This window comes from Amblyomma maculatum, chromosome 4 (genome assembly GCF_055883805.1).
Source record: "Amblyomma maculatum isolate TAMU_Amacu chromosome 4, ASM5588380v1, whole genome shotgun sequence".
Classification (NCBI taxonomy): domain Eukaryota; kingdom Metazoa; phylum Arthropoda; class Arachnida; order Ixodida; family Ixodidae; genus Amblyomma; species Amblyomma maculatum.
In genome coordinates, this window is record NC_139347.1 from 59605103 (window position 1) to 59623484 (window position 18382).

General features: G+C 44.6%; 1 protein-coding gene across 1 annotated transcript in view; it reads right to left on the minus strand.

Moving 5' to 3' along the window:
* The window catches only part of LOC146191181 (adhesion molecule nephrin-like), a 79062-nt gene that overhangs the window by 37555 nt on the left and 23125 nt on the right, over positions 1 to 18382 (minus strand). The window contains exons 3-6 of the mRNA XM_084600283.1: positions 6968 to 7078; positions 5740 to 5943; positions 3230 to 3526; positions 408 to 734 (exon numbers count right to left, since the gene is read on the minus strand). Coding sequence (XP_084456409.1) covers positions 408 to 734; positions 3230 to 3526; positions 5740 to 5943; positions 6968 to 7078 — 939 coding nt within the window. The remainder of the gene's footprint in view (positions 1 to 407; positions 735 to 3229; positions 3527 to 5739; positions 5944 to 6967; positions 7079 to 18382) is intronic.

Here is an 18382-nt window from a genome sequence, read left to right on the forward strand (position 1 = left end):
TCTCATAGCCTGAGTCGCTTTGGGACGTTAAACGCCACAAACCAACCAAACCATCTTGATATAATTAGTCCAAGCTTACAGGGTGTGCCAAAACTGTGCTCTTAAAGTTATCGTGCGCTTGCAACAAATAAGTCAGACAGCCACAAAAAACCAATAGTACCAATTTTTTAATTAATAGCTAAAATTAGAAGACTGGCGTGCGACGATCTGTGAGTATATTGATCGTTATTGCGGTATTGAAAAAAATATGCGAAAAATTACATCCGAAAACACAATCGTAAAAATGAATCTCCAATACTTCTGCCATGAGTCTAGGGAGAACCTCTGTGGTGACCCGGGAACTATGTATTTGGTGCTAGTGCTGCGTCCGCGGGTGCACTCTCGTGTCACCAGTGCCCACTACTCACAGTGGACGGTGAGGTGAACAGTATCGCTGCGTACGCTGGCCAAGGGGTTGGAGGCCTCGCAGGAATAAGCGCCAGCGTGGGATGGGCGCACACGCCTCATCACTAGGTACGGGCCGGCCACCAGCGGCGACTGCTGTTGCTGCCGCTGGAAATGGCCTGCCCTCACGGTGGAGTTGCCCGGTTCCAGTGGAAGGCCCCGGTGGAACCACTGGAACATGTCGGCAGCCGGATTGGCAGACGTCAGACACTCGAGGTACACGTCGTGGCCTTCTTCGATCACCGGCTCGCGCAGACCACGGCCCAGGCGCAGGGTCACGTTGGGTGGGTCTGCGGTTAGAAAGACAACGATAATCGTAGCAAAAGGGGGCAAAATGTTTTTAATCCAACAACACACTTGGGACTCGAACACTGGGCGTGGTTCAAAATAAGTCTTCGTGTGCCAAAGTCAGAGATCACCAAGGTTATTGCCCAAAAATGGGTGCGCCCCGTTGATCTTGCACTGCTTCTCGAACAAAGCTGCATTGCGGTATACTGCACAACAGTTTATTGTAGCTATACGGAGAGCAGGCAGATAAGTCAGTATACGCTGCAGAATAGGTGTAGAAGCATGTACTTTGCATGCAGCGACCTATACACTGTCGTCCACAACATTAGCTTTCAGCAACCACTGGCAGGCAGTCTATGATGGCGTCATGAAATCATCATGTTGTAGCAGTCACTCAGATATACTGTTATAGCGGTACTATCGAGAACAAGGAAGTGAGATCAATGAGATCAGAGCGAGAACAGGGAAGTGAGATCATAACCAGGGGACGTTTAAAGCTGGCTCAGGTTAACTACTCTTGTGAAGCTTCCCCTTGAGGACCTGATAAGCCTGCACATTTATGTTATTTCTTTCTCTCATCAGCGTTTCATGGATTGCTGATATGACATCCGTTGTTTGGTGCAACGAACGGTACGTTACCTCCTTTGGTCTTTGTGACACTAATTAGGCACGACATTGTCAGGCGAACGCCAAGTATTTTACAAATGCCGCTAGCCAGCCGCAGAGCACAAAATTGATACATTTCAACGCGAGGGCGTTAAACGCCCCATTCACCGAAAATCCGGCGTCGCCGGCCGTCCGCCGGCGTTGGTGTTCGGAGCTAAAAATTCCCGAGCTGCAAGGCGGTAGCTGGCAGCTGATATGGCCGAGTACTAACTGGTCACAGGGCTGCCTGACATTACATTTTAAGGCGAAAGCCTTTAATAGGTCGTGCTGTCGTGAACAAACTGTGTCCCGCTTTTGCGGCGTTCTGATTGGCGGAGGCGGGATGACGTTATAGAGGTCTCGACCAATCACAGAGCACCACCACAGTATGCGCGAATGCGTGCCTCATATGGCCATATGGCAATCAATGATAAATTACTAATTAATGACTAATTACTCCAGGAGTAATTACAAATAATAATGACAAATTTGTTGAGAAGTGATTACAAATAATAATGACTAAATAAGTAATTCTTTAATAAACTAGCTAATTATTAGGCAATTAAGTAAAATATCGATTGCCTACTTAATGACTAACTAATCAAACAATTACTAATTAGTGCCAGTTGCGTAGATGCGTAGCAGAATGCGGCACTCAGGCTTTCGCCTTTCACCGCTTTAGTCGCTAAAGTCCCTCGTAAAATTTGGTAGGAACTGCCGACTCGGGCCTCTCTTTTCACACGGGAGGGTGATGTCATAATCAGCCGGCCATGAGCATTGTGTTCACGTTACCCCTAGGCAACGCTGGTACGTTCATACGGCCTAGTTTAAAAGGGCTTTATTGCGCCATGCCGTTAAATGCGGAGCTGCAGTGTCCCCACTAATTTGTTTCATAGGTAGTACACTCAGTTCAATTATTGTAAAAATTCCAAAAAAAAAAAGAGACAGCACGAGAGGCATGACACGGACAAGCATCTGTCTTGCTTCTCATTCTGTCGTTCTTTTTGTGCACTGTAATTTTTTTCTCAAGCAAAAGCCACCAACATGCCCAAAATTATTCTCTTTTATTCACACCATCTACATGTTCTGGGATAGTTTTGTTCCTCGCCTAGGCAAAGTATGCCTAGCAGTTTTCGTGTCCTTTTTATGCACAATAATTATAGCCATATGCGCATTTGATACTTGTGCCCACGGATGTTATCAAGGTCAAAATGATCCACACACAAAAAGCGTGCTGAGCTATAAGAAACCATCTAGAGTACGTAACACATTTGCCTTATCAAGTGATAAGGCATCCTCATCCTCAACAACCTCATCACTATGCCAGTGACGTCAAATTGATTGTTATGCATAGGTGAGAGTATACACTAGGTCATGGTTTGAATATGGCAACTGCATGGGCATAGCACGCCCTTATAAGGCTAAATATTTTAAGTTAGGCTACCTGTTACTATGGTGCACAGCGACTTTCGCATATATATATACACATGCCACCCCATCTGTGCCTCCAACTGAGCAAATATGAGCTGAAATAAATTTGAGACTGAGAAAGAAGCAAAAAATTCATATAGATATTAGGGAGGAAAGAAAACATATTTCTTTATTATTTTTCTCCTTTCTTTTTTTAGCACACAGTTCATCAGCATCACTGAGTACCCTCTGAGTGCTCTTGAAGGATTTAAGGTACACCACGAGCCTCTCAGCTTGTGATATCCTATAGCTACAGTCATAGCTACGCTTCCCGAGGGCATACCTTCTCCCTCCCAGATCAAGCTTCCAGGCATGGCGCTCGCGATGAGAGCATAGGCACAATCGAAAGGAAAAACACTCATGACAGGAGCGTCAAACTTACATTGCACGTCCAGCGTCCACGTGGCCTCCAGGGGTCTTTGTGGCCAGCGTGGGTTGGTGGCCAAGCAACGCACCGTCTTTCCGTGGTCCTCGGCCGTCGGCGTGAGCAGCAGCACGCTGAAGCTATCGTTTCCAGTGTCCGACTCCTCGTGAAAGAACGGGTCGAGACGGACGTCGTCCAGCCACCAGCTCAGCTGTGCCGCCGGCCGAGATCCCAGCGCGCGGCAGTGGAACTCAGCGGGCATCTCGGCGCGCGACGTGTTCTGCACGCTCCATAACCGCGTCGACAGCGGTCGCACTGCAACCATGTCGCCAGGGAAGAGAGAGGGAAGAGATAATTTCGACACGCTGCCATGCGTATGGTGTTGTGTGCCACTTTTCCGCTACGTCAGACGCAGTAATTAGCTGAAGAAGTCGCGATCGCTCTGGCAATAGCGCATGGCGATGCAATGGGACAGAACCTCACTATAGTGACGGACTCCAAACAGGCGTGCCGAAACTATACTAGGGGCGCAATTGACGAAATCGCCAATCGTATCCTACAAACGACGACAAGACATATAACGAACAATAAACACAGTATAGTATGGGTTCCCGGACACGAGGGGATGAGGGGCAATGAGGCAGCAAATGAGTTGGCTGGAGGGTACGTCGACCAAGCGTACTCAAGACTCTGCACCACGGGCATCTTTGAACCTGTTATCCCCACGTACTCAGGTATACTAGATCATTACAGAGGCCAGCTAAAACGCTACCTAGCCCCCCACAAAAGGCTAACTCAAGAGAAGGCAGTAGACTGGTGCAGATTACAAACCGGCCCTTATCCGCACCTACACAAATTACACAAGATTTTGCCTGCGCAATATGAAGATGAATACCCATGGTGTCATGGTACACGGACACTCGAGCACGTCACATGAACCTGTCCTTAGGCAGAATTGGACCCCAAAATAAAAAAACCCAAGTGTAATGGAGTGGGAGCACTTGCTGGCCAGCGAGGACGAGGAAGAGCAAATATTTCTCTCACTCCGAGCCACAATGGCAGCAGTGAAGTGCGGCATCTGGACCGAGGATCGACCACGGCGTACAAGTGACCAACAACGGTCACAAACACCTCGATTATGTAGAAAATAAAGTTTCTTCCATCCATCTCTATGCCTATTTTAGCAAATTACCGTAATGTTTGGTAAACTGTCCGCATCCGGTGTACATTCCGCGAAAGCACATGCGCAATCTGAGCATAAAATTATTTGTGCGCGTAGTGGTTAGTGTGATATGGGCTGTAGAAGCGAAACAGGTCTGTCGTTCCTGCTCAAACAAAACAATCGTCATTGTCTTTGGTATCTGCGCTCTTACACTCTGTGTCAGCGCAGGCGTCCGCGAGCCGACCTTAGCGAAGCCACTGGCTATAACTGTACAAATAACCACCTTTGACTATACCATCACCCCCTTGCCCATTTCTTCGTAAGTTAAATGTCTAGGAAATTGAAGCATTAATTTGAGTCTCAAGGCGTTCGGTTGCCTATGCGATGCCAGCAGAAGGACAGCGCAACTATCACAAAATTTCACGATAGAATCAGGTTGGGCAGTTTGTGCCATATTAGGCAATATTAAGAAATACTGAACAGCCAGTGCCTATAAATAGTCCGCAAAGCGCAAACTTTTAACCTTAAAAAAGACGTATAGGCTGCGGACTGTATTCCGGAAATTATGGTATGCTGTGAAACTAGTACACCTGTTTCCAAAAACAAGCATAACGGTACGAACGAAATGCGGCAATTCGCGAATTGCCGCGTCACATTTAGGCTAGCTGGTAGACTGCCCCGAAGTTATTTGCCGTGGAACACCTTTGGCTCCAGAGGACTCAGCAAAGGGCTATCTACAGCACATACTTCAACTATAGTTTCTGACAATAAGTGAAGTGGTATAAACAGTTATCTAAAGTAAAATCCTGCCCACGCGCATTATTTATTGAGTGGCTTGACATAAAGTTCGACTGTCGGCAGCTCATCAAGAAACAAGAACGGTTTATTGCTGCTTTTTTTTTTTTACTTTCAACAGCCAGTAGTTGGAATACATTTTGCTTGGAGTATTAGCGCTCGCCGTACGCTGTGAATTAAGACACCCTTGTTTGCCAGCACTGTCCAATGACGTACAACGATCTTGAGGTGAACGGCGAAGACGTCACTTTATCGTTTTTATTACTCGACTAGAATTTGGAAGGAACAGCAATCGTCATTTGTCTTTAGGGATGATTCTGGGAGATTTATATCTAGGTTTGAACTGTCTCAATATGTCGTTCTGTATTAATAACCCAAAGTGATGAGAAAGCCGCACATTGGGCTCCGTCTATTTTAGGTACCGGAAGCGCAACAATTAGAGCAACAGCTTACATCGAAGAGAGAGAGAGAGAGGAGTTCCAAATTACGCAGTAGCAGGCAAAACGGACTCGTCCCGTATAAAAATAATCATGTACTGTCCTATCATTTCAGTAAACTTGGCATGACTTACGGTTCATGTCTATGAAGAAGGAGCTGTTTAAGGGCTCGGGCATTTCCTCCACTGCGCACACAAATGCTTCCAGAAGGAATTCTCTCCTCAGCGACACGATTCGTAGTGTGCTCCGCGTTAAGTTGCCTTCTCGGCCATTTTCTTCCTGCGCCTCCAGACGCTCGTAGCCGCTACCGGACCAAAGAAGCTTCGGTGGTGGCTCGCCTGTGTAAAGCACAGAAAAAAAATTAGATCAAATAATTGAAACCGCCACAAGTCAGCGGGAGAACACACGAACTGGTTGCAAGCAACGGCGCCAAAGTGGAGTAAAATTATTTTCTTACTTCTGATGCCGCATACAGTTGTTACAGTTTGAAAAATATGCACCGATAGTTGGTTATGTACAGGACGTGCACATGGCATCAAAGATTACGTTTGTTGCTATGATCTTATATGAGCGAAAGACAAAGGAAACGTTTAACAATCATATTCTGCTCACGTCTCAGAAATTGTGCTTAGCATTCTCAAAGTGTTGGGCGCCCGATGCTTTTGTACCATCTGTGATGAAACATCGAGTCTATCAATTGATAATTATGAAAACTTCCCAAACAACGCCGTTATTTACAAAACCTTTCTCATAAAATGTCCTCTATTTAACGTGTCAGCGATGTCGTCTGCCGTTTGAAAAAAAAAAATGATTAGTAGTATTTCTCTCCGGTGGTAACTACGTATGAGACCACGTACACTTTGTCCCAGGCATTTTCCGTTCGAAAGGAAGGCACCGTCAGCGCCGCCTGATATCAGTGAAGAGTCTAGAGAACCAAAGAACTTTTGTGGAGATAGAGACGGTGAAGCGTCCGACGCATTGCAGATGGACGGCTAAATATCATATGAAACTGGCATGCTGTCGTTAAAAAGTGAGTCTAATAGCATTTTAGAACGTAGCTTGTTTATGAGGAGAACCTATATATGTTGCAAAGTTCACTCGTATCGTGGTCAGTCCATTACTAGATAAGCAGCGAGCTGGTTTTCGAAATGCTTGATTTTGCAAGCAGCAATATCCATAATTTTAGCAGAAAAAAAAAATAAAATAAGCACCAACATTTTCAAACATCGATCGATTAGTGCCGATTATTGTGAACGTTCGCCTAATTTCACGCTAGTATTGATCAGAAAGAAGCGTTCGTATCCACAACTCTTAACGCAGGGAAAAACACCAGCAGCCGCAACGATCACAAGAGTTACTCACCACCACGCACTTCGCACGATATGACCAGGCTGATATCTTCATCGTAGGGCTGCGTGACGCCGTTTAAAACGAGGCCACTATCGTCGCGAATGACAGGGGTACTGGGCGGCTCTGAAAAGCAAAAAGAAAACTGAATAAGCAGAGGAAAAAATAAAAGAAAGATACTTAAGATTGGTTTCACCGTGTAAAATAAATATATATATGTAAAAAAACGAAGCAAAATCTTCGTTTCCTAGATTTAAGTGCACGCTACAGTCATTACAAAAGTAAAATAAGCACAAACAGAGCTCATACGTGTGAATTACAACGTACAGGACACCGTAGGAAACGAGACAGTTCCACGCCCTGACGATCCCTCTGCGCCATCCTCTCCAAAGGAAAGTGCCCAAATCGATCCAGTGTGTAAACAGGCATCGTCGACTAGTCGTCCTCTTTTGTTTGTTTGAGACATATAAAGTAAAATAAGGGTAGCGTACAGGGAGACAGCACGATGCTACTGACAATAAATAATTTTGGGTTGTTTAATTTTGACTCGCAAATATCCAGGACGAGTCCCTCGGATAAAAATAGCAAAGGTAGTTTTAATTGACAAAATACTCAGTTTTGCACCGCTGCAGATAAAACCAAAGAAGGAGACAGACGTAGGCGGGGCGTGTAATGAGCAGCACTGGGAACAGATGCTCTGCTGGGGGAGGGGTACTAGAACGGATTGTAATTGCATAAAAAAAAAAAAAAAAAACGTATACGCGGCGACCGAAAGTCAGGCAAATAAACAACCCTCGGTCGTTCTTCAACGTAGCCATGAATACATTATGGTGAACAGGTGATACGTGCAGACACACTCACGGAGACTGTCCTGGAGAAGAGATGCATTTTATGGAAACAGGACAGTTAGTACATATAAACTAATGCAAGAGCTTTCAGTTTTATCTTGATAAATAACGCTAAAGGCTCGAAAACAAAAACACACAATAATGCCCCTAATGGTTGCTGTTCTAAATATTCAGAACACCATTCACGAACAAGCACTAGAGAAACATAAGAACAGTACTTTATGGTAAAGGTGACATCTTATAATTGGCATTTGTGTCAATATAATGGTGACGGAGTGCCCAAACTAGGAACTTTAAGAAACATGCGCAAAATCGTTATAAGACAGATTCGATGTCACAAGGAATGCGCTCTGAATGTGTATCCTGGAACTCAGGTATCCACTGGTCACAATCGCAAGCCTCAGTAGTAGAAGTGCTTGTCGTTGACGGCGGTTTAGCCTAGCGCGGACAAGATGAATTAGCGATTAGCATAAGAAAAAGAAGTTGCGCAAGGTCTTCACGAAGCTATTCTAATTGCATTCATGAGGCGTGTATGTTGATGTGCGAGAAATGAAGGTGTTGTAAGAGACGTTTTACATTCTACGAATCGTCTTACCTGGTCCTATTAGCCAATGCTTTCAGGTTTTGAGTATATCCGAAATCTCTCAGTAGATTAAATCTGTGTACATAGCATTCGAATGCACAAGCCTTGTATGAAGAATAATGACGAAAACGCATTCGCCATCACTTAAGAGAATCAAAGTTTTTACACCTGGTGTTTCTCATTTCGTACTGATACGTGCGCCCAACTTTATCGTCATTTCCAAACATGTCCTAATCCTCATTTGACTGCTTTTATTTGTCGCACCTTTTTACTTGGGCGAGTTAGCAAACATGGACACGTATGGTAAACATCACAATTTATATCGGCATAGTGATCTTTGACGTAAAATTCGGCGAATTCATTACGAACTAAGCTAATTTTTGCACGGGTGGTAGTAGAAAAGCATGGGCCAAACGAAGGCAATTTGGGAGAGAAAACCTCCTGTTTTGACTTGCTCGGTAAACGTTTGCAGGTTAACCTCCGCCTACATACGAGTGGGCTGAGCGAAATACTTTACTCCTCACTATAACGAGGCATGTACGCTCGCTTCTTAGGTACTCACTCAAACTCCTGCCATCAACCGACCATTTCTGCAGCAATAACACCGGTCAATGAACCTTTTTAGCAGGCGTTGAGCATGAACTGCGGCTCCGAGGCTCGGATTAAAACGTACACCTTGACTATCAGCTAGCGTCACCTGATTTTCTTTTGTCCATTCGCATGTTAAGAAATATAAATCTGAAAAAATAAAAAAGCAGTTGGAAGACGCACACTGGGAGAAGCGAAATGCCAAATATTGTGATTTCGCAAATTATACTTGCCGTATATCTCGACATCCTACGTAAAGCGAGACAATAAATAAAAATAAAACTGTAGGGGGAAGAAAGATGTAGGGAGAGAGCACATTTAAACTTCTGTTTTAAGGTTGTAATGCGACAGCTTCAATGGCTTCCGTTTGCCGGCTCCTGGCGGATACTCGCTAGCGCTAATGAACTGCGCCCTTCGGGGATTATTGATTCGTTAATTTGTGATTGCATTATCGCAAACGTGCTTTTTATCATACATTTATGAGCTACCACTCCAAGTCAAAAACGACCCGACATAGATGCACAAATGTCCCTTTTAACTAAGCCATACTAAAACGTCTGCGTGGCCTAGAAGTACCTTCACTGACCCGGAATACAAGGGTCTTGAAAAGCTGGTTTCTGATCTCAATGCCCCATCTCAAATGAGAAGCTCTAGTTAACAGCTCCTGTCTAATCGGTCATGTCACGTGGTCGCGTGACGTCAGACAGCCCAACGACCAATAAGCACCCGACCATGCCTTCTGCCGCACGGCTCCTGCAGTGATTTTTCACTCACAACCTCGGCGCCGAAAGCTGCAACATTAGATTTTTTTTAATAACGGGGGATTTGAAGATATCGCATTCAATGACGGTCACTCTAGCGTGTTTAAGCCAAAATGAGAATTAGGTGTTTGAGTTTCGATTTTTCCTCCTGTTTCGGGCCACATATTCTTTAACTAACATTTAGTCATATAAACTGCCATATTATATGAAAGACCACTCGGCACAGATATAAAGCCCAGTTTTACACAGACGTACAAACATTCCTGCATGGCCATATGTTTACCGTTCCCAATTCATCAGTCAACGGTCGTGGGGAGTCTTATTACCATCGTAAAAGCGATGCCCAAGTTGTCAACTATTGCCTTAACGCCTTAATGTTTTGAAGGTACCTGCGCCACACGCAAATTAAAGAACCGAATTCGTGATTAACTTCTTTAGAATGGCGTTCACTGCACTTTGCATGTGGATCTTTGAGAGAGACACTGAGAAGGAAACTTTCAGAGTCAAGTAAAAGATGCAATAACAGCGTGAAGTACCTGCTGCTGATAACGCGCTGGAGTTCGAGTCTCTTGGACTGCACGAAAAATCTAGCGTACATAAGAGCAGGAAAAAAACGACTTCGCTCTTCCGTGCATTAAATTGCTGAATTGGGAGGCAACCCAAAAGTATCATGCACGCATCCTAATTTATGCAAAAAAAAAAGTTAAAAATAACGTCAATACCCGTAGTAATGCATACCCATAGGTAGCCTCAACCAGCGAGACGAACGAGAGAAATATCTACACAAACCAATCACAAAAACATCAGATAGGATAAAAAAAGAAACACTGAGCTTAAATTTTCTTTAACATTTATATACCTGATACAATCTATTTTTCTTTGTGCGAAGCTTGAAAGCTATTTGCAGACCACTTTCTTTTCTCACCTGTTCCTCATCTTTTCGTCGAAAAACAAAACCCAGTCAATAAACACGAGCCCAAAAATGCGCCTCTACTAATCCGCCTCAAAATCGCTCTCTTTCGATGCGTTTTAGAGGCTGCGTTGAAACGGCGCTTAATCGCTGTTGCTACAAGCGAGCAGGTTATGTCGCAACGTGTCGAGCGTCTTTTCAAAGCGTGCCGCGTCGAGTGGCAACGCCAGGAGAGAACATTAATCACGAGCCGAAGGCAGCGGGGCTGCGCGAAATATTTCGCGGTTTTGAATAACGCTGCCCGAGTAAATCAGCCAGCGCGCCTTAACTGCCTTCGGACGTCGCTCCGGCGGGCATGACCTGGTTCGCGTGGCTTGCTCTCACAGCGTCGTGTACTTAGATATTTCAGACTGAATACTTTTATCCTTTTTTGTTTTGGCTCTGATAACTAAGCGAACGCCCTGCCAATTGCTAGCATTTGCTTTTAGGCACAGTTCTCGTATGGTTATAATATATATTGATCTATAAAACGAATGAATCCATCCTGTATGGAATGAATCCTGTATGGGCCTCAGTGTTCTTTAAAGCACCTCATCGACTTTTTTTGAGCTCTGCTCAAACGCCAATATTTACAGCCACGTGCAAAATGTTTACCCATATGTATGGCATGCTGGCAATACAGCCCATGCCCAGGTGAAGTACTCTTTACAGGGAATGTTAAACCAGTTACGCGGTGTGTTTTAGGCCGCGGCTCTTAGGTGCCCGTTCGTGCACTGCGCCACTATGCGTCATTGGCATCGTTGTTGGAAATGTCGGGGTAACTGCGCAAGTCATGGCAAGTAGGAGCAAAGCGAAGACCCACCTGCCAAAGCTAATAGGTGGCAAAGGAAATAGATTGAAATGATCTTTTTTCATTAAGGGAAAATAGAGAAGAGACAGAGAAAGGGTGAAAGGCAAAGGGTGGCTTAATAGCTTGGGCTGTGTGGCGAGAGCGAAGAAGTGCCCAACCAGAAGGGGGCTGCTTCGGAAGAACCTAGAAAGGAGATACCGCGGACGGAAGAGGCCAGGATGAGGCCTGAAGAATGCGCAACAATAGGCTGGTGCTAAGAGAAGAAGCTCAATAGCGAATACCGTAAAGCGGGTGGTTATGACGAGATTGTAAGGACACACAACAGGGGGATGAGAATGAAACCCGGAAGAGAGTGATGCGGCTGGAGAGTGAGGAGGGCGGCGGCGGAAGAAGAACCGGCGGAAGCGTACGATGGAAAGTGAAGAAATAAGGTAAGGCCTTGGCATGTGAGGGATATCGCGCTCAGTTGTCCCCGAGTGACGCGTAACATTAACACCACAGCGAAAATATTACGTAGGCAAAAACCAACCGTCGGGTTTGTGAGCAATAATTCGCCAGCATGCCCCTGAATTATGCTATTTTGGAGTTGCCATGATATGCACGCACAAAGATGGCAAGGGTAGCTACCTGACTCGTCAGTTGACAACTTGGTAGCATTGGTGACTAGGGAAGATGACACGTGAATCGAGATTAGGACTCTTAGATCCCTAGTAAGACAAGCCAACCATAGGTCATGCAGTCATGTTCCTATACAGCTCGGTTAAAGAGGGGTTTGTGTCTACGTCGAGTGTTTCTTCACATAATGCGGTAGCTTACATCTGTATGCTGAATAATATGTCTAGTATAATAATAACAAAAACTAAAGGGTTATTCAATAAACACGATAGCGTTAAAGGTTCTTTTCTCCAGAAAATACGACGTCGTCATTGCCACTTTGGCATTGCTAGCTCCGGCGTAGAGAGCGAAAAATGATAGGCATGACTCTGAGGTAGCTGGCAAATGACACGGCCGTGCGCTGACTGGTCGCCGCGTTGTGTGACGTCACGATATCACATGACACGGTCGAGGTAGCAGCTGCTGCCAACTCGAGTTTCACCTTTGAAACGGGATGGTGAAATCGGAATCCAGCACTCCGGGATCCTTCAATTTCGAGTTAGAAGCGCTGTCTCTGGACCATGCAGGAGCCCTCGTACGGATTGCCTAAAGGATTGCCTAGTTTGCTTGCTTGCCGCTTCTTTTAATATTATATCATTCGCACACTTTTCTAATTTTAAAGGACACAAGGAAGAAAACCAACTACCAGGTTAAGCGAATAACTTTTTGTTTCAACGGGGAGCTAAGGATAAAATAAGCGACAAGAAGCTAGAAAAAGTAAAATAGCTGGCTAAAACTCAAAGTCGCATTGCTAAGAAAAAAGAAGCGCGATCGCTTCTCAAAAAGTTCGACTACAGCACAGAATATCTGCCGTTGTACATGCCGCATCCCAAAAATAAACCATTCTGTCTCATTAGACGCCGATTTCGAAAAGAATGCCCCAAGACTATACCGCACGTGTTATTTAACATGCCTGTTAGAAAAGTCAATCTGCAACTTCACCCTTACCGGGCATCGAAGGAATACGGGAAAATGCTGGTTGTCTTGCTCATGAACAGGCATTCAGTGCCTTTCGGCGAGATTGTGAAATCATCATTTCGAAACCGCCTCGCAGCACGTGTTATTCAGGCTTGATTTTTCTTTAACCTCGATGGCGCTAAGAAGAATTTAAAAAAAAAAAAAGAGAATAGTATTTCAGCTCGAGCGAATAATCAAGCCATCTAGAGAAATTATGACTCCACGACTGCTGACGTTCGCGAGTAATTTTCCAATACAACGAATTTTCTAAGAGAAAGAAGGCACGTGCCAGAAGCCGTGTGGTTATTCCACCTTGGATTGAAACATAAACCGGTCTCCGGTCTTTTCCTTCTTGTCAGACACGAAGCTTAATTACCCCATTTTACCCCTACGGAATTCAATTTGCAGAGACAGAGCAAGGGAAATATGTATTTGCACCCTCTAGTCCTTCTTTTCCGGTCGTCGCACAAGCTGCCAAAGGGTGCTCCACTTCGTCTGTTTGAAGCATCAGCGAGCTTTGCTTCACTCGCGACTCCTCCGTTGTTTGACGGGCCAGATGAAAGCGTGGCGGATAAAAGTTGTTTTGAGAAGTTCCAAAAGACACGTTTCGCTAATTAGTTTGTTAGCGTTACCCCCACTTTTGGAGAACCAATAGCGCGGAAAAACGAGAAACTTTCACTGCTAGAAAAAGCTAGAAGGCTGCTTTTGACGAAGCAATCGGCGCTGCCTGACTATCAGACCGTAACAGTTAAATAAGGATCTCCCGCGTGTCGCAAAGAATATTACCTCTTACAAAACAACGTACTCAAAAGTACGATGCCGCGAAAGAGTCGCTTTCATCTCGTGTTGATCGTTCATCTCTTAGCAAAACCTTCGTTCTTTATAGGCTCGCGCACATCCAAATCTTAAAGGCTGATCAGATGATGCTAAGCTTTGTTTGATGATAAGGATTGCTGCGGCCATCAACAGTCATTCGCTCTATCCTTAATGTGAATTCAGCCGTTCTATCGGAAAGCAAACTGTACCTTCTAGCCGCGTCTGTTATGTCATGCACAGTTGATTTGCTTCGTGGAAGAAGTTAGGTGTGCTTCAAAATAACGTTGCCTCTTTTCGAGAGACAGCGAGAGAATTTACTGATCTTACCATTATTCCTACGAGTCGAAGTGCCTTCACGGCTCCTGCCATTTCGATGCTGCCTGATCAAAGAAGTCTAGCTTGATGCCGATGTAGTTTTGATACTCATGATAAGGGCTGTTTTGTTTTTAGCGATCCCTCCATGTCCTCTAGCTCAGTGAGAGATGAGTTCCCTGATTTATTTAAAGACTGAAGTTTAGAGAATACACGCACGAGCCAATGAGTTCCGTTGTATTTCCTCAACGCCGCGTGATCGTCGGTGAGGGTCATGTACGACGGCGTCCTACGTAGAGCTCATTTCACAAAGACAACAAGCACTGGCTTCAGAAACGCGTATCCCAGAACCGCGTTAATCGACCTGGATTCATAAGGGTAGAGCTATAAAGTCGCCACGGATAGCTGCTCTCACTCGCCGCATACTGTGAACCCGTCTGGGAATCAAAGGGTTGCACAACCGTCACCTAGTCTCCAGACATGTGAAAAAACGAGGAGGAACATAAAACAACGGATCATCATTTCTCTGGAGTTTTGTGTTAGCTACGGGCGATGAAGCACATATAGCTTGGCAGAGAAACACACTCACAGGCAGATTCTTTTGAATTTCGCCACGCGTTACCAAAGCGCGGCATTTGCCTGACATCTGAATGTGTCGCAACCCGTACTATAGACATACCCGCGTCGGACGTTCGATGACGGCATCGCTTCGTAGAAGGACTGTTCATCGTTACACAACCACGCTTAGCTAAACCATGCTCCATGCTGCCGCCAAGCTAAGTGTCTCATAGTGAGTCTCTTCACTCGGCCTCGAAACTTGTGGGCAGTGAAGTGAAAGTCCCAGGTGACAGATTTCATACGCAATGCGGCTTGCACGCCAGCCCGTGGGGAAAGCACTCTCGTGAAAGCCGCCGCCTCGCACCCATAGCTTCCGCTCCACTGCCAACAACTGTGGGGCGTAACAATGGCATGGAACCCTAGCGGATGAGAGTAGGTTCAACGCCTACGCTCGACCCGGTCGCTTCGCGGACAAAGGCTTACCGTTGCTTACTCGCGTGTGAGCTGAACGCGCGTGTCGCGAGGCTTAAGGGCTTAGCCGCTGCCTCGATTCTAACGGTGCGGAAACAATTTTCGTCGCAGGAAATCCGGCGGCAGCGAGAGAGAGATAGAAAAGGAGGTAGTTTAGAAAATAACCAACCAGTGCGACTTATGACACAGTGTTGCCAATGAGTGACTGTTTCAGGAGAAAAATAGTATTACCTATTCAGACATGGTGCCACCGACGACAACTTTAAATCAAGCCCAGGGTTGTTATTTTCACGCCGTTCGACCCCCATTAATCATGCATCTCCTCCATCCTTTATCTCTTCTATTAGTCCGCATTTTCCAGTAAAGCACACCACTGATAACGGCGAGAGTAAGAACTACTTCATGAACACAAGAACAACCAATGAAACCGGTGGGATGCCGCCAAACCCATGAACTCCACATCTCGCGTACTGAGCTCTACCTATCGAGTTACGACCACGGCAGCATAATCTTCTACTTTAGTGTGTATTCATTTTGTGTGCAACCTATCCTTGAGAGTTCCCCAGCGCTGCCCTCATCCTTGGCAGTGATGCAGAATAATAATAATAATAATAATAATAATAATAATAATAATAATAATAATAATAATAATAATAATAATAATAATAATAATAATAATAATAATAATAATAATAATAATAATAATAATAATAATAATAATAATAATAATAATAATAATTGGTTCACAGGCAGGCAAAGGCGCAGTATCTGTCACACTTTTTCTGGGGACACCTGACCCGCGCTGTAAGGAAAGGGAGGAAGGTGGGAGTGAAAGCGAAAAGAGAGAGAGAGGTGCCGTGGAGGAGGGCTCCGGAGTAATTTCGATCACCTGGGGATGTTTAACGTAGAACTACATATCACATTAGAGTCACGTGGAATGTTATCTAAGAATGTGACCCTCGCCGCTTACGCTGTCTGTTTAGTGACTTAACCAATAATTTATTTATTTATTTATTTATTTATTTATTTATTTATTTATTTATTTATTTATTTATTTATTTATTTATTTATTTATTTATTTATTTATTTCCCAAAGAGATGGGCCAGTGAAAGTCAAAGTAAGGCTTGTTGGATTAGGCCTATATATAAAACCATTTTAGAAGTAGTCTGATATTGAGATATGTGCAGATACAGATGCAGCACGAAGAGAAAGAAAACAAAGTACTATTTCGAGACATGGCGCAGTGGTTACGGCGCTTGACTACTGTCCCCAAGGATGCGGGATCGGGATCCTCGGCGGCCGCTTTTCGGTGGAGACGAAAAGCAAGGCGGTGTGCTGTGCGACGTCAGCGCATGTTAAAGAACCTCAGGTGGTCGAAATTTCCGAAGTCCTCCACTACGGCATATCTCTCATAGCCTCAGTCGCTTTGGGACATTAAACTCCACGAATCAATCAATCAAACATATCAACAAAGCACAGCTTTGCAGCAGTTTCACTTAAGAGGAGTACAAGAAAAATCAAAGAAAACCGGAAGTACAATCTTCATAAGAGACACATTTCATTCTGGAACTCAAAAACACTCTCAAGTTCAAGAACACTCAATTTTGAAATTGAGTGTTTTTGAACTAATCGTTTGAGTTCGAACTCCAGATCGACTTCAATGTAGTCGTCTGGAAGGAGATTTAAAACAGTGCGTATATATTCGGCTGCAATATATCGCCCCGCTTCCTTTAGCTAAATGCGTAGTGACGCGGTACAAGATATAGTGAGGATATTCTGAATGCACGACATGAAATTTTACCAACCTTAAAATCACAGCTGCAAACGTAGAGAAAGATGACAGTCTGCGCAACAACAAAGCGAAAAGAAGGCATACCAAGGAAGTCAACTAAGGATACGCCATTTGGAATAGTGCAATTTTATGCAACGCTCTTCAAGATCTCCTTCAGCACAGCATCGATGCGTTTTTGAAGATGAACGTAGAAGTTTCCAAAAAGGATTAAAGAGTAACGCACAATGTTGTCGGCGAGAGTGAAAGCGACCATCGTACGAACAGAGAAAAGAGCGAGAGATTTCATTTTAAATAAAAGCCGTGATACACTACGAAGCTCACTAGAAACATGCGTGGAATGAGTTCACTAGGTCACCACTGTCTAAATACGCTCCCAATTTTTTCAGGAGTCCACGTGTTGCCCTACGACAAGAAGGGGAAAATACATCGGCATGAAACAAATAAAAGCATATCCATTGCGACCTGCTTATGGCGGTATCGAAAGGACAGTATCTTTGTCTTATGGAGTTGACATGAATTCGGTTATTGCGGAAACTGTAAATTATTTTGCAGGGTACTATCACTTCCCAGTAATTAATATGTTGCATAAGCCGAACAGTGAAATTAACATACTGAAATATCGTACAGTCTGACAGAGGGTCAGTAATATTATTAAGAAATAGATTAAAAAGAAGAGGGGCCAAAAGGAGGCCCTTCAGAAGAAGACTTCAGTGCCGTAGTCAGTTCCTCACTGCAACATTTGAAAGCAACCGGATAGAACATTGTCAAGTATGTAGACTGTAGCAATGTCAAGTATGTAGTAATAAGAAGAGAAGAATTATATTTACAAAACAAGATTAAAGATGTATACAGGGAGAGGCAGCCAATTAACTAAAAAATGACGGCCCAGCGTTCAAGCATACTTTTTCTTCCTCTTCGACCACGCATCAGCCCCACCCTTCACCCAACCCCGCCGGGGTGGCGCAGTGGTTACGGCGCTCGACTACTGTTCCCGCGGACGCGGGATCGAATCCTGGCCTCGGCGGCCGCTTTTTGATGGACTGGAAAAGCAAGGTGCCCGTGTGCTGTGTGATGTCGGTGCGCGTTAAAGAACCCCAGGTGGTCGAAATTTCCGGAGTCCTCCACTACGGCGTCTCTCATAGCCTGAGTCGCTTTGGGACGTTGAACCCCACAAAACAACCCAAATCTTCTTCTCCTTCTTCTCCCTTTTCTTCTTCTTATTTTCCTTCTTTCTCTTTTTCGTCTTCTTCTTTTACTTCTCCTTCTTTTTCCTCTTGTCCTTTTTCTTTCTCTTCTTCTTCTTCTTCTTCTTCTTCTTCTTCTTCTTCT